The 17527-nt window shown below is 43.3% G+C and overlaps 1 protein-coding gene across 2 annotated transcripts in view; it reads right to left on the minus strand.

Moving 5' to 3' along the window:
• Positions 1–17527, minus strand: part of CCDC93 (coiled-coil domain containing 93) — a 104057-nt gene that overhangs the window by 53646 nt on the left and 32884 nt on the right. Inside the window, exons 8-11 of one of the 2 annotated variants that reach the window (XM_017342634.3) lie at positions 9878–9914; positions 7032–7124; positions 6704–6751; positions 5428–5514 (exon numbers count right to left, since the gene is read on the minus strand). In XM_017342634.3, the coding sequence (XP_017198123.3) occupies positions 5428–5514; positions 6704–6751; positions 7032–7124; positions 9878–9914 (265 nt within the window). 2 annotated transcript variants of the gene reach the window in all.

The raw sequence follows: 17527 nt of genomic DNA on the forward strand, positions 1-17527 counted from the left end.
TACAATGGCACCATGATCCCTGCTTCCTGTTGTTCACATCTGCCTTGGAGAACTCCTTTCCCTAGTGTAGACAGGACCTGTGAGTTCATTCTAACCAAAAGAAAACAGCAAAAGTGATGGGATGTATGTGATTACATGTAGGTAATTATGTAAGACCAGAATGTCTGCCCTGCAAGGGACACTTTCCCTTGCTAGCTCTGATGAAATAACTGGCAATAGCAGAGAGGCCTATGTGGCAAGGAACTCAAAGCATGATCCAGCTGGTAGCCAGCAAGGACTGGTGAGTTCAGTCAATAGGTCACAAGGAATATGTTGTCAACAACCATGGAAGCCTACAAATGGATTCTTTCCCAGTATAGTCTTAGAATAATGAGGTTGCAGCTATAGCCAGTATCTTTTTTTTTTTTTTTTAAGATTTAATTATTTAAGAGGTAGAGTTACAGAGAACTGGTTAACTCCCCAAATGGCCACAATGACCAGAGCTGAGCCAACCCAAAGCCAGGAGCCAGAAGCCTCCTCCGTATCTCCCATGTGGGTGCAGGGGCTCAAGAGTTTGGGCCATCTTCTGCTGCTTTCCCAGGCCATAGGAGAGCTTCATTGGAAGAGCAGCAGCCAGCACTAGAATCTATGCCCATGCGGGATGCTGGCGCGGCATGCAGAAGATTAACTTACTCCGCCACAGCGCTGGCCCTGCAAGTATCATTGTTCTATAAAGATTTATTTCTATATTTGAAAGTTAGAAAAGAAAGACAGAGATCTTCCAAACACTGGTTCATTCCCCAGATGGCCCCAATGGTGAGGGCTGGGCAAAGCAGAAGCCAGGAGACTGGAACTCCATTTAGGTCTCCCATGTGGGTGGTAGGGGCCCAAGCATTTGGGCCATCTTCCACTGCTTTCCCAGGCACATTAACTGGGAGCTGGATTGGAAATGGAGCAGATGGGACTTGAACCAGAGCCCATATGAGATACTGCAGGCTACTGCTTAACCTGCTGTGTGCCACAATGCCAGCCCTTCAGCTAGTACTTGATTTCAGCCTGTGAGAGTCTGAAAAGACCCTGCCAAATTGTGCACAACTGCTTACCCAAAGAAACTATCAGATAATACATAGGCATCATTTGAGCCACTACATTTGCAGTAATATTGCTACAAAGCAATAGACAACCAGACAAGCAAACTGAAGATGAGAAAAATAGCCCCTGTTATCTGAGAGCTCACCTGGTAGAAGGCCCTAATGAGCTGGGAGCTGGCCTGCATCCATAATTAGGCCTTGGTGTTAAGTCTAAAGAGATTTCAAAAAATATCAATGCCAGGTAAGTTTACCTGTATCTGACTGTGACCAAGGATCAAGGTAAAAATATGACCACTCTGTAATCATGTCTAAACATGGACAAAACCACATTGTCCAAATCATAGAAAACACCAAACATTCCCTATACTCACTATTATACACACAAACTTTAGCCCTGATTGATTCCCACTGTCCCCTCCCTGCCATGTCTTATAGATAAGATTAAGGTATCCATTCACAGACTCAACCCTCCTCACACATCCAATACAGAGCAGAGCCCCACTTTCTTGAACCCTCCTCAGTGTCACCAAATCCAAATCCAAGTCCTTCCTAGGAACCTTTTCCTGAGAGGGTCTGCCAATTCCTCTGGCTTTGTGCTCACCCTCACCACAACCAGCAACAAAGCCAAGCTGTTCAACTACAGGTGCATTCCCCAGGGTACATAACTAGGTTTTCGGCTGGAGGGCACATAGAAAACAGGAACAAGCAAACAAAATCAAGAAAATAACGAAAACAGTAAAATGATTTTATCATGAAAGTTTTACACAGAAATGGAAGCATAAACCAATAAACAATGAGTCCATATGCAGTTTAAATCATAAGAAAGCATCTCAAAATGAGTATAAGTTATTTGATAAGTGGCAACAGGAATGAGAAAACTGAAAACTGATAAGACTCACACTTCAGACTGAATAAAAATGAACTCTATATAGGCTAAATAATTAAATATTAATAAAAAAATAGCTGAAATATAATGGACTACTTGATCAGACCATGGGAAAACAATGAAATTCTCATATGAAAACAATAAGAAAGAAAAAAAGATGGACCAACTTAGATACAAATCTTTTACATGTAATGAAAAAAAAATGAACTACCCAAGAAATCCTGGCATCTCAGTGGAAAATATCTAAATACAGAATGTTGGCTTGATTTACAAGAAAAAATAATCACATGTCTGAAGTATAAGAGTAAAGTCTGTAACAGAGAAATCCCAGGAGAAAATGGAGTAAACAGAAAAATGGAATTATCTTTAATCCTCTCAGTGGTCTAAAGAGGTACAGTCCAAACAGGTATAGTCACTACAGCAGTAAATTAGATAACAATCAAAGCTTGAAATTTTGGGCCATGCTAGAAGCTCTTTCACCACTAATAGCATTATTTTATTTGAAAGATGCACACGTGTGCATGTGTACACATACACACACACACGGAGACCTCCCACACGCTAGTTTACTCCCCAGAAGCCCACAACAGCAGAGCCCATAGTTGTGCCAGGGTGAAGCCAGAACTGAGAACTCAATCCGAGTCTCCCATGTGGATGGCAGGGACCCAATTACTTGAGCCATCACCTGCTGCCTCCCAGGACATGCATTAGTAGGAAGTTGGAAACACGAGTGGGGCTCAGAAGCAAACCTAAGCACTCCAATATGGGATGCAGGCAACCCAAGTGGCACTTTAGCTACTGTGCAAATGACCACCTCACTGATAGTATTTTATATAATTATAACTTATCTGGAAAGCAATACAGAAAAGTTATAGTCCAGATATCAAACTCCTAGGAAACCTTCCACCAGAAATTATCTGCTAAGATTTTATAATATTATCTACAATGGCAAATAGTTAGAAATGGCTTAAAAGTTTACTATGGAAATGTTTAATGAATCACACTGTTTAACACAAAGATATTAATATAAATATGAAGGCCTGAAATATGGAAAAAGTTTAGGATGTGATGTGACCCAAAAAAGCCAACTAAAAAATGCCAACTATCAAAATACAAATAAAGGCTAAAGAGCTATAATGTGCCAGGCACTTTTTGAGGCATTTTGGCCATATCTTAATTAGTTTTTTAAACGCCCTGCCAGTAAAGTAATATTATCCCCACTTTGTAATAAGGATACCAGAGCAAAGACAGATTAAATAACCAGCATGATCACAGAGCTAGGGAGCAGAGGAGATAGATGTCAGCTAAGAGACAACTCCAAAAGTTGTGGGTCTAACCCTTGCACTGGCCTACTTCTTTTAGGCAACTATTAGGTTTGCAACTATAAATATCTGGGGATAGACTGTAAGATAATATGTGAGTATACTATAACTGTTATGTAGAAATGAATTTAAAGATAGTTTAATTTTAAGCCACCAACTTTAACACTACATAATTTACTCAATGAAAACAACCCAGACAATCAAGCACTGAATGACAGACCTGAAATTCTCCATGAGAAGTTAAACTATACATGTCTTTGGAAAGAGGCTTGGCCTTACTTCCTGTTAAAATTCTAATTTCACTCTTTTCTGGAAGAATGGAATGGAGGTGTAAGACTAGTCCAGATTAGGCTCCACACTGTAGCCATCAGAATTGGGTGGAGGTCAGTATGAAGGGATGATAAAGGGAAAGCTCATGAGCTAAAGAGATAAAGCCATCGAAGGGGGACATGCAGAATGCAGTATCAGGACTCCCAGGCTGGGTGAGGGCTGGTTTGCCCTCTTATTCAGGGTACCTCTTTGTTGAATAATCTAAGTTTCTATCTGTTTACAATGGGCAAGCCTGGAAAAACAAAACAAAACAAAACAAAACACAGAGACCCTGTAAAAACGGCAGTGCATACCCAGGGTCATCTTTTTTCGAACAAGTGGATTCAGCAGCACTGTGTGGCAACGTAAGGGCTGGGACAGATGCACATGCTTTGCCATTCAGGTGTGTGTGCTGTAGAGAACCAAGACTCTGTCTTTTCCAAGCAGTAAATTAATCTGTCTTCCCACAACTGCATTTTCAAGTCTTTCCAGTTTACTTGCACTTTTAGAATAACTCAATTTCTTTTCTGCTCAACCCTCAAATGCTATTTTTTTTTTTTTTTTTTTTGATAGGCAGAGTGGACAGTGAGAGAGAGAGACAGAGAGAGAAAGGTCTTCCTTTTGCCGTTGGTTCACCCTCCAATGGCCGCCGCTGCAGCCGGCGCACCGCACTGATCCGATGGCAGGAGCCAGGAGCCAGGTGCTTTTCCTGGTCTCCCATGGGGTGCAGGGCCCAAGCACCTGGGCCATCCTCCACTGCACTCCCTGGTCATAGCAGAGAGCTGGCCTGGAAGAGGGGCAACCGGGACAGAATCCGGCGCCCCAACCGGGACTAGAACCCGGTGTGCCGGCGCCGCAAGGTGGAGGATTAGCCTATTGAGCCACGGCGCTGGCTCTTCAAATGCTATTTTGATTAGTGTCACCATTCTCAGGTGGTAAATGGGAAGAGTGGGCCCTTTGGATTCCGTGAGATGTGTGAATTTGAGAGCCCATGCTGCATGCTGAGAAATATTTCCCAGGGAAGTGGTGGTGATAGTGGGGAGATAAAGGAACCCCTAGATATGTATGAGGACAGGAGACCCTGGAGTAGTGGAGGGTGGCAACCTGCTGTGTTTGCAGATCACCCCCTCCGATTCCAGGTGTCATTCTCTCCCTGACTGTGGCACTCCTGCAATCATTTCACAATACTGCACAGACAGTCAGGGCAGAACTAATCTGTCATCAAGGCTTCTGAGAACAGTAAAGCTGGAAGCTTCCACAGACATCACATTTTAAGGGAGCAGACTGAGTACAGCTGGGGAAAGAGGGATGTGAAACAATGCCCTGTAAATCTGATTTAACTGGTAGTACATCTCAGCCAGACTGGAATCCGTTACGTACAAAATGATTAATCACTGCCTCCTGGAAATATTCAAGGTCCTCTTGCCTATCTTAGGATGGACGGGGAAAAAAATCTAATGCTGAAATATGATTTTCAGACTTTTGTTCCTTCTACACTCTTTTAATAAAGTAGAATAAAAAATTCTGCGTTAGGCTTGGCTGAGTTATGGGGTTTACTGCCTAAGTGGCAAAGAACTCCATTCCTCAGTCCAATTGCGGAAGACAGCCTGAGTTATAAGCCTGAGAGAAGGAAAAATGCCTGTGCAACACCTCAGGCATCAAAGTATCAAATGTGATAACTGCTTCTGTCTCTGTGTGGTAGCCAGTGCATATGCTGTTGACTTACATGGCTGATGAATTATAAGCAGTCCCATCACTACTAGAGGAAGAGGGTAAGCAGTAAGAGAACAAAGCCTCAGGGCATTCCTTGAGGCACAGACTGGTGTAAGGGGGTACCTACCTTCTCCGCATATTCAGACACAATCTGCTTGATCTCGGCAGAGCAGAGGCCCACAATCTGGCCCACGGAGCTTGCGGTGAGACGGCTCTGCAGTGACATGGAAAGTACCTTCTTAAGGCCTTGTCTTTCACAGAACTAGAAAAGCTGAACACGCTGAGCTTTATCACAAAATGGACAACATTCTCAGGGAAAAACAGTATTTGGCCTCTGCCCACATTTTCACTGACAAGGGAGAAACAAGCCTTAGGACAAATGCCTTAACCTGCTCCCTTCCAAGTCACTCCCCTGACTGTGCTAGATGCTCCCAAAGCCTGCCAGTTCCTGGCAAACCATTCTTCACTGTCAGGGCCCCACCTCTAGGACTCTCCTCTTAAGTGTCACTAAGGAGAGCCCACAGAGGGATAAGAGAGCAAAAGAGAGACAGTCAGGAATCCAGGAACCCCTGACATATCTCTTGATTGCCTGGGCCTTTGCTAGCTTCAAAAGGAACAATCCCTTCACCACAGGTGGCTAAACCACTGTACAGGCCTTGAGCTGTGGAATGAGCAACCACAAACACAGTATTCCACTTTCCACCTAGATGGTGTGGAAAGGAAGCAGGAGACACAGGCTCCTTTGGCATAGAGTGTAACGTGGATCTAGAGGCAGGACTGATCCTGGCTCTTCCGCAGAAGGCCTAGAAGCCATCTCAGAAGGAAGGCCTTGCTCCTAGAAGTCCCCATGGACAGCAATACCATATACTTTTTTTTTTTTTTTTGACAGGCAGAGTGGACAGTGAGAGAGAGAGACAGAGAGAAAGGTCTTCCTTTGCCGTTGGTTCACCCTCCAATGGCCGCCGCGGCCGGCGCGCTGCGGCCGGTGCACCGCGCTGGTCCGATGGCAGGAGCCAGGAGCCAGGTGCTTTTCCTGGTCTCCCATGGGGTGCAGGGCCCAAGCACCTGGGCCATCCTCCACTGCACTCCCTGGCCACAGCAGAGAGCTGGCCTGGAAGAGGGGCAACCGGGACAGAATCCGGCGCCCCGACCGGGACTAGAACCCAGTGTGCCGGTGCCGCTAGGCGGAGGATTAGCCTAGTGAGCCGCGGCGCTGGCGGAGCAATACCATATACTTTCAAAAGCTTCCTGGAGGAAGACCCTGAGGAGCAGGAGCACCAAGTGCTGAGCACAGAGCAGGCTGCAGAATGTGGGCCTTCTGGTAGGAGGCTCCCTGAGAGCAGAGCCAGGTGGTGCTGGTGTCAAGACCCTCCCCTTCCCCTCCCCAGGGGCTGCTCTCTCACCTCTTCATTTGCCATGGCAGTCATTGTGGTCATCAGTGACTGGATACGCTGCTGAAAGAGGAATAGGGAGAGGCAGCAGTGAGCATTCTGACCACAGCACTGGAACAGTGTGCATACAAGGACCTCAGGGGTGAAATCCAAGGGTTAATTTCCCTTGATGTTATTTTACCATAGGTTATGAAAAGAAATTGGAAGGTGTGAAAGGCCAGCTCAAAGCAGCCAGCTATGGGAGGCGCTGGTTCTGTGGATGAGAGTCAAATCCCCTCTTCCCCCTCAACCACCAAATGACTTAAACGGAAACCTCAGATAGCCTCTATCGACCATGCACCTCTTCAGCTGCTCGAAGCTCATCCTCCTCATGGGCATCTGCTTTCTCTGTAGCTGACAGACTTGCAGGAAGTGTGGGTTTCTTGTCCTCTGCCTGGAAAGGAAGATGTGAAAACAGCTTAGCATTGAAGTAAGAGCCTCAGGACAGAAAGAACCACATACAATGAGGCACAATTGTGAATGAAAACACACAAACACACAGCTGGAATTGCACCAGCCCAAAAGAGATTGGACCATTTGGAGGCCTGAGCCTCGAGCTGGTCCATCCTCTCACTGGTGAATGCCTGCATCCATTTCCAAACTGCTCACCGATTAAATCAACAGTATCGTTTGCCAAACTTATCCTCATGTTCTAAGAGGGCCTTTCCTCTGCTTTAACACTTTCAAGAGCAGATCACTGCTAGGGGAGTATTTCTTCAAACTGCCAGCCAAGACGCATTAGTAGGGCATAAAAGCATTTTAGCAAGTATGACTAGTGTCTATATAAATAAAAAGAACAGAACATGACAAAGTGCTTTGTAGGTAGTAAAAGGTTAGTTACTGCTTAGTGAAATCTTTGTTTTCGGGATGTATATACTGAATCATCATGGAAAACGAAATTTTTACTGCTGAGAGTGATAAGGAAAAAAGCTTGAAAACCACAGGTCTGAAGAATAAAAATGTAAACTGCTTCATCTGGTGATCAAGATGCATGCCTGGAACCAACTTCAGGTTCTAAATGTACCACACCATTCATGCAGATTAGTCTTCCTCAAACACAGGTTGAAAGTCTAGAGTTTTTAAAAATAATTTTTGTTTAACTGAAAGGCAGAGAGACAAACATGCATCTAAAGACACAACAACAGACAGACACATGCATGCAGCCGTGGGGAAAAGGGAGAGATAACTCCTCATCCACTGATTCACTCCCCAAATGCCTGCAACAGTCAAGACTGGATCAGACTAAAGTCAAGAGCTGTGAACCCAACCTGGGTCTCTTACATAGGAGGCAGGGACCCAAGTACTTGAGCCATCATCTGAGGCTTCCCAGGATATGAATTAGCAGGAAGTTGGAATCAGAAGCAGAACTGGGATTTAAATTCAGGTACTCTGACATGGGATGTGGGCATTCCAAACTCTGTCTTTACCAATGTGCCAAATGATTACTCTCAGGTGCCCTTTTTGAATCATCCCAACTCTAGGATACTTTTTTATAACCAGTCTCCCATTGCCCATGAGAACATCCTCAGTCCTTAACTGCCTAGACATGGCTACAGGGGATAAGCCTTTCAATTCAAATGTGCCATCGGACATGAGAATGACAAGACAAACCCAACTGGAATACTATCTCATGAACATCTCATGATTTTCCAGCCATAATCCAAATACCTTATTTCAGAATGCAGTCACATACACATTATCTTCAGACAAATTACGTATCAAATTAAATGTATATATCAAACTCTTACTATAAACCAGATGACACGTGACATACTCAAATCTAGAAAATACCCTGCTCCAGAGGAAATGATTATGTAGTTGAATGACAATACAAATCTGAAAAAAATGAGCAAACCAAAAAAGAAGATATCATAATCAGTGTGTGACTAATTGCCAATGAACTAGTAATGATAGTAGCTCTTATTAAATGTTTACATTGTGTTTGCTAATTCTAAATCATTTACATTTTGGTTTTCATAAAAATGCTGTGAATTAGGTACAATGAATGCCCCTATTTAATAGATGCTGTGAAGCAGAATACAACAATTAAATCAAGGAGAGGAATGAGGATCTAAAACTAGTCAGTTCAGCTTTAGAACATGACTGTGGTCACCCTGGTTGGCCACCAAAGATGGAGACAATCACCACAGGAAGCAGAGGAAGGCTGTGTAGCAGGAAAAGCAGAGGGGAGCAGAGAACAGCAGGAAGGTGTCCTGTTTAAGGAAATCTGGGGGTCGGGTGGGAGTGAGAGAAGCAATTATGAACAGATCTTAAGCTGCAAGACTCTATTTCTTAAGAGACCAATGACCACTGTAGCTGGAACTGGACTGTTTAGAATGAGGGGTTATGAGCACAGACTTTGCAATCAGGACGAAGTGGATTCAGATTCTTATCATGACTCTTTAGGGCTATGTGACCTTAGACAAATCACTGAGACTCTTCGATCATCAGTTTTCTGACCTGAAAAGCAGGAATAAGTACACTTCACATAGACCTGTTAGGGGAATAAGTGAAAAATATATGTAGAACCCTTAATCAAAGGCCTGGAACATAGTAAAGGTCTGGCACTCTAAGATTTATGTGTCTACCCTACTGCCAACAATTAAGATCAACAAACACAAAAATTAACAGAACTCAAACTCCTTTGTGATGTTAGAGAACCTCATCCTGACTCACCTGGTTCTTCCACACTCAGCACACAGGCCTGTAAGAAACAACTGTGTTCTATCTTGTTGCCTAGCAACCTGGGCACACACTGTCTACAGTCTCTTCCACCAGATTAGGCATGCTCTGTGAGCCCTAAGAGTGGACTTAACCTTCACACTTTCTGAACTACGAGGTGGCCTCAGCAGATCCTGGTGGCATGACTTTGACCATTTACGTCTTGCCCCAAAATGAGTTGCCACTTTGGCTCCCAGTCTGCAGAGGCAGCTGGATGGAGATGCAGGGACCTCGCACGCATCCCTCTCACACAGGCTTGCCTAGCGACCAGGGCCTGGTCAGCGTCAAGCCTGACATCCCACTCCCCCTGGGCTTCCAAGGGAGTTGCTGCCCAGCTTGTCAAGGTCCAACAATGTAGACATGGGGAAAGTTTGCTCCCATCTTTCAATTTCAAGTATTCTCTCCCATTATCTATGCTTTTCTTACCTTCTCTGTTTTGCTTTGGCGGCTAAATCCATATCTCCTGCAGGACACAAAAAAAGGAAAATTCAATCATCTTCAAAAACCACAATAAATTCAATCAAATGAATTTTGGTTGGATTTTTCTACAAAAGTTACCAAAGACAATTTAGGCTACCTGGTGATTAGAGAAAATGTTACAAGTGCCTAACCACACACATAATCCATTGTTTTTCCAACTAAATGGCTAGCCATTCCATTTGCTATATGAACCTCAGATAGTATAGAGTAGAACATTTTCCTTAAGTGTAATCATTACTTCTTTGAACCAGGAACTGTATTCTAAAGCCACAGTTAAGAGCCTTAAAAATACTGGCATAAACAAATGTGAAAATGTTTGTTCAAGCAGAACATGCTCTCTAGTGGCCATTTTAATAATTTTGAGTCCAGCACAATTTTTATTCTCAAACACAACCCAAGCATGATGTCAATAATTCTGCACACTTATTACAAGCAACCTGAACTTCAAAGAAACACACAAACACGCTTAAGTTTAAATTAGCTTATTTTCTGGCTCAAATTAATTTATGCTTTAATAAAAAGTAAGTAAACAATACAAAAACCATTCAGCCTAAAACAAAAAGCATAATGCAATACATGCAGCTTCACCTACCTTCAAGTGGTTTGTAAGGAAATAATGTTACATGCAACCCTTTAAGAAAAACAAATGAAGGGCTTCGCTGTGCTCCAGCTCACACAGTGCCTTACTGCCGGGGCAGTGTGCTGCCTCCATGGCTCTGGGGCCTCTGGCCTCACTCCCCTCCCACTCTTCTTGTTCATTCCTTATCCAACTTCTCACTGGCCTGATCTGCATTTATCAATATAGCCTCTCCCTCCAAAGAAGGCAGGACTTCTTCCACAGCAGCTTCGTTAAGGCTTCTCTACTATGGTCTTGCTCAGCAGCTATTTAGCCTCATCTATAGCAGCTCAACTTACAGACTTACTTCCCTGAATGAATAGAGCACTTTGCACACACTGAGCAGCCCACCCCCACACCCCCTGCCTCCCAGCTCTAAAGCTGCCTCCTCTCTGAAGCACACATGTGTGGCCCTGGGCTGTCCATCTCTGCATCTTGTTCCTCTTGTTTACCAGATGGTAATTAGGTTCAACTGTCTGGTTGTTGGTCAGTATCCTTCTCCTTGAGGGCAATAAATCAATAAATCCTTTTTTTTTTTTTTTTTTACAGGCAGAGTGGACAGTGAGAGAGACAGAGAGAAAGGTCTTCCTTTGCCGTTGGTTCACCTCCAATGGCCACCGCGGCCGGTGTGCTGTGGCCGGCGCACCGCGCTGATCCGATGGCAGGAGCCAGGTGCTTCTCCTGGTCTCCCATGGGGTGCAGGGCCCAAGCACTTGGACCATCCTCCACTGCACTCCCTGGTCACAGCAGAGAGCTGGCCTGGAAGAGGGGCAACCGGGACAGAATCCGGCGCCCCGACTGGGACTAGAACCCGGTGCGCCGGCGCCACAAGGTGAAGGATTAGCCTAGTGAGCCGCGGTGCCCGCGAGGGCAATAATTCTTTTTATTTTTTACTTTTATTTAATGAATATAAATTTCCAAAGTACAGCTTATGGGTTACAATGGCTTCCCCCCCATAACGTCTCTCCCACCCGCAACCCTCCCCTTTCCCACTCCCTCTCCCCTTCCATTCACATCAAGATTCATTTTCAATTCTCTTTATATACAGAAGATCAGTTTAGCATACATTAAGTAAAGATTTCAACAGTTTGCTCCCACACAGAAAGATAGAGTGAAAAATACTGTTTGAGTACTAGTTATAGCATTAAATCTCAATGTACAGCACATTAAGGACAAAGATCCTACATGAGGAGTAAGTGCACAGTGACTCCTGTTGTTGACTTAACAAATTGACACTCTTGTTTATGGCATCAGTAATCACCCTAGGCTCTTGTCATGAGCTGCCAAGGCTATAAAAGCCCCCTGAGTTCACCGACTCTGATCATATATTTAGACAAGGCCATGGTCAAAGAGGAAGTTCTCTCCTCCCTTCAGAGAAAGGTACCTCCTTCTTTGATGACCTGTTGTTCTTTCCACTGGGATCTCACTCACAGAGATCTTTCATTTAGGTGTTTGTTTGTTTTTGCCAGAGTGTCTTGGCTTTCCATGCCTAAAATACTCTCATGGGCTTTTCAGCTGGATCCGCATGCCTTAAGGGCTGATTCTGAGGCCAGAGTGCTGTTTAGGACATCGGCCATTCTATGGGTCTGCTGTGTATCTCACTTCCCATGTTGGATCATTCTCTCCCTTTTTTATTCTATCAGCTAGTATTTGCAGACACTATTCTTGTTTATGTGATCCCTTTGGTTCTTAGTCCTATCATTATGATCAATTGTGAACAGAAATTGATCACTGGGACTAGTGAGATGGCATTGGTACATGCCACCTTGATGGGATTGAATTGGAATCCCCTGGTATGTTTCTAACTCTACCGTTTGAGGTAAGTCAGCTTGAGCATGTCCCGAATTGCACATCTCTTCCCTTTCTTATTCCCACTCTTACATTTAACAGCAATCACTTTTCAGTTAAGTTTCAGCACTTAAGAAGAATTGTGTATTGATTACAGTATTCAAACAAAAGTATTAAGAAGAACAAACAAACAAAAAAATACTAAGAGGTATAATATATTAAGTTGCTCATCAACAGTCAGGGTGTGGGCTGATCAAGTCACCGTTTCTCCTAGTGTTCATTTCACTTTAACAGGTTTCCTTTTTGGTGCTCAGTTAGTTGTCACCTATCAGGGAGAACAAGTGGTATTTGTCCCTTTGGGATTGGCTTATTTCACTCAGCATAATGTTTTCCAAATTCCTAACAGGGATCACTTTTCAGTTAAAATTTAAACACCTAAGAATAATTGTGTGTTAATGACAGAGTTCAACCAATGGTACTAGAACAAAAAAAAAATACTAAAATGGATAAAGTATTACATTGTACATCAACCGTCAGGACAAGAGCTGATCAAGTCACTGTTTCTCATAGTGTCCATTTTGTATTTCCAATGTTCGCTGAGTGATACACTACACATAAGTGAAAAATTGCAAAACTCAATGACTCAAAAGTATTGCCTGGGGGATGGTGTTGTGGCATAGATGGTTAAGCACCGCCTACAGACTGGCATCCCATATGGGCACCAATTCGAGTCCTGGCTGCTCCACTTCTGATACAACTCCCTGCTAATGCACCTGAGTAAGCAATGGATGACTGCCCAAAGTGCTTGGGACTGTACCACCTTTTGGGAGATCCAGAAGAAGCTCTGGTCTCTTGGCTTTAACCTGGCCCAGCCCCAGCCATTGCAGACATCTGGGGAGAGAACCAGCAGATGGAAGACTTCTTCCTCTCTCTCTCTGTAACTCTGACTTTCAAATAAAATAAAATAAAAAAAGAAGAAAAAGAAGAAATATTGCCTGGCTTTGTAAAAGCTTGTCATGAAACTGGAGAAACCGAGAAGTCACTGCTGGGCAGTGTGCCCATCCCTTAGGCATACATCCACTGGCCTAAAAGTGTGGCAGACTTAGTTCAAGGTTAAATTCTGGGTCTCCACACAAATTTTACAAAGGACCTTATGGCAGATTCTGTGTATTTATTTAATCACTATTCATCCACCTATATTGCAGAGGGTAGAAAATTAAGACCCTATTCCTCACACTCCTTTGCACCTAGGCTCCTGAGGGCTACTTTCTACCAATCAGATACATTTGCTGCAGTTTTGAATGTGAAACAGTTAAGGGAGGAGAGGAGGAGGACACAAAGGATCTATTGTGTTTGTGGGGAATCAAAGTAGGAACAGCCTGGCTCTAGGGCAACCAGCTGTCACAGTGGCTTCCTGGCTTTACAGAAAGGGCTTCCCAATTTTGGCAGAAGCAGTGTGGTTCCCTCATCAGCAGCTATAGCCATCAGCTTTCCAATTCCCTAAGCTGCTAGCTAGCTTCCTGATTGTGGCAGCAAAGCCATCATCCTTGGCCCAGTTCTAATGTAGGGTTTAGAAGCCAACTCTGTTTCCAGTTTCTATCGATCCCTGTAATCGATGCCTTCTGCTGAAACTAGTGGGAGGACACTGTGTTCTCAACCAGGGAACAATGCATGGTCTTGTCAAAGTTTCCCACTCCCAGAGCATCCCTGCTTCTGGAGTATTCTTTCCTTTTCTATGCCTTTATCTGTACAGACCCTTAGCAAAAGACATACCCTTGGGCAGACTGCCCTTATCTAAGGCCCAGAGACCTTGACAGAAAGTAAGCAACTAAATTTGAGTGAATCAATCCCAGATCCCATCTACTCCTTAAAGATACAGGCTCTGTGAAGACTTTTTTTTTTTTAATTAACTTATTTATTTGAAAGTCAGAGTTATAGAAAAAGAGGCAGAGACACAGAGAGATCTTTCATCTGCCGGTTCACTCCCCAAATGGCCACAATGGCAAGGGCTAAGCCAGGCCAAAGCCAGGAGCCAGGAGCCAGGAGCTTCATCCTAATCTCCCACATAGATAGCAGCATCCCAAGCACTTGGACCATCTTCTTCTGCTTTCCTAAGTGCATTAGCAAGGAGCTGGATTGGAGGCGGAGCATCTGAGACTTAAACTGGTACCCTTGCGGGATTCCAGCATCGTAGGTGGCAGCTTTACTTTCTATGCCACAATGCCAGCCCCAGGGAGACTCTTTCTGATCATGCAAAACTAAGTTAAGCCCTCCAACTCTGTGCTTCTGTGTTTATATGACCAGTGCACTCATTGGTTGGTATACACTAATTACTTGTCATGCACAAACCTCCAAGCCCGTCTGTTGAGCTCCTGGAGGGAGGATGAACACTTTTAGTTCTAACATTTTTAAAAACTGAGATATAACATAAGTGTAAGCTTTAGTGGCTTTTAGGTATTCATTACGTGTGTTGTGTAATCATCACCAGTATCTAAATCCAAAATAGCTCCACCACCTCAAGAAAGAAATTTCAGAGCTATTAGCAGTTAGCAGTTAGTTCCAATTCCCCTCTCCTTTCCATAGCCCCTTGCTACCACTAATGTACTTTCTGGCTCTATGGGCTTGCCTATTTTATGTAAGTGAAATTGTTCACTATGCAGTCTTTTGTGTCTGCTTCTTTTATTGAGCGTATTTTCCAGGTTCATCCATATTGTGACATAAATCAGGACTGCATTCCTTTTTATAGCTAAAAAATTATCCTACTGCTTCGGAAAAATCATGTTTTATCAATTCATCAGTTGAATTGAGGGCTCTTTCTACTTTTTGGCTATTATGCTTAATGCTGCTATGAACCTTTACGTCCAGTTTCATTCACTTCTGTATCAATACTGCTCTGACATGCAATGCCCCATGCCCTGATGTGTTCTGCTTTCCCCTTTTGTAGCCTGACTCACCAACTCTGTACTGCCAGCACCAACAGCACTCTAGCCCCCTCTTCATTCAGTTCACTTTCTCATACCCTAGGCCAGGCACTCAGTCTTTAAATCAAGAATATACATCTCCAACAAGAGGACACTCCAAAATACAATGAGAACTGCACATAATATTTTAATTAAAAGATTCACATACCCAAGTTATTCCAAACATACTTAAACATTTTACAATAACTAAATCAAGTACACGTTTTTAAATTTAAATTTAAAAATTAAAACTTGGTTTCAGGGCCACAGCAGCCACATTTCAATTGCTCAATAGCTACGTATACCTAGTGTCTATCATACTGGAAATCACAGTTCTAGAAAACTAACCTTTAAGAACAAGTGCCCCAGGAAAAATTCAATTATCTAACTATGTGGAATCCAGAACAAAACAGAGGCATAAAGATTTAAATACCAAGGACTGTGAACTCTGTTCATTACACTCAAATTTACTAAATACCTCCAAGAACATGTCATAGGCTTTTCATCACATGGGACACAACCAGATTGAGAGACACACAATATACGCCTTCCAAACTACAGAACAACTTCAAGGCAACTCAAAATTAAGTCTCTATTTACTGTGGAATAGGCCAATAGCAGCATTCTAGTGGATGTGCTCCAAAATTCCATTTGAAGTAATATACACAGCATATAAAATGCATTTACCCACAGTAGCAGTTTTATAGCATAGGTAAGTGTTAAAGTTAGCCTTTAAAAGTAGATTGGACCCAAATTAAAATGATACAGGGTTGCAATTCTGTTTAAGTGTTAATTCAAAACTATGAGTCATGTTTTTCCAAATCATAATACTTAGAAAAATATATCCAAACATGTTTTTAGCAGATAGCTAGCCTTTAAGGCCTTCAGCTGTCTGGACTCAAAAATCCAGCTCTAATTAAGCAACTGAGAATCAATAAGCTGACCTCACAGCAGAGGGCATTAACCCTGGTTAGTGATCTCTGACTTCAAAGAAACAAATTTTTTAGACTTTATTGCTCTAGAAGTCAAAATACCACCCTCTTTCCCATCAAGAGGTGAGACGAAGTGGAAAACAGATGCTGACAATAGATGGGGGAATGCAGACTCCTAAAGCTGTGATGCCATGGGGGTGGGAAGCAAAAGTCTTCCAGAGTAAATAACTACCACGATGAGGAGAGAGAGGGGACAGAGAACTGGCAGAGGGCCAGCCTTGCTGAACTCAGGAGGGAAGGAAGACGGGGTGAGCCTTCTCATGCATGTGCTCCTGCATGTGTACACAGGGACAAGGAGAACTGGAAGGGGAGGCTCAGGATGGAACCCCAATTAGAACCTTAAAGTCATATTCAAAGGCATTTGAGAGCTGAAAATTCTGCTGCTATTGCTGATGATAATGACAGTAAAGACAACCACAATAACAGCTGATAGTTAACATTTCCCGAATGCTTTCTACCTGGGACAAACTGTTCAAAATTCTTTACATATGTATCACTACATAATCCTCATTTAGTGGGAAAGACCTCCACGCAGTGGAGAACACTGAACAGAGCACAAAGGAAAGAGCCAGACAGCCAGAAAGGAGGGGAAGGGCCCAAAACACACACTGGTTGAGACTTTAGGTTTTACCTAATTTGCTCTGTCAGTTTTAATAACCACTGTCTTCTTATTTAATCTCAGATCAAACAACAAAGACAAGGACTTTCTTTCTAAAACTAAGAGCCTAAAAATCCACTCTCTCCAGAAACTCAAACAATGCAGACAGTATAATGACATGCTTCATGAGACCTGAATTCAAGTCCCAGTTTGAGCCTCTTATTAGTTCTATGATCTTGGGCAACTCAACACTATCATTACTATTCTTAAAGAGGAGAATGAACTAAATAAACCAGCAGAAAACCCTAAATATTCACTGTCCCACCTCTCACAAACTCACCCTCTCCTGGTCAGAAAAGCCACAAAGAGAACAAAATAACCCTTCTCCTAAGACAAAACAAAACAAAAACAACAAAAAGCTAAAACCGTCAGTCATATCTACTAGCATGACCCCCACAAGCTGGAAGAAAGACTGGTATTATGATCCTCTGCTCTCTCTCACAGGCAGAATTTGAAAACAGTTTCAAACAAAACCTGTCTTTTTATATTGTGGCCTCCAACTGCAACAGGCACACCCGAGGAGGGGCAGGTATGTTCTGAAGCTGCTCAGCCTTCATGTGATGAAAGTGATGATCACTTAAC

Source organism: Oryctolagus cuniculus, chromosome 3 (genome assembly GCF_964237555.1).
Source record: "Oryctolagus cuniculus chromosome 3, mOryCun1.1, whole genome shotgun sequence".
NCBI classification, from domain to species: Eukaryota; Metazoa; Chordata; class Mammalia; order Lagomorpha; family Leporidae; genus Oryctolagus; species Oryctolagus cuniculus.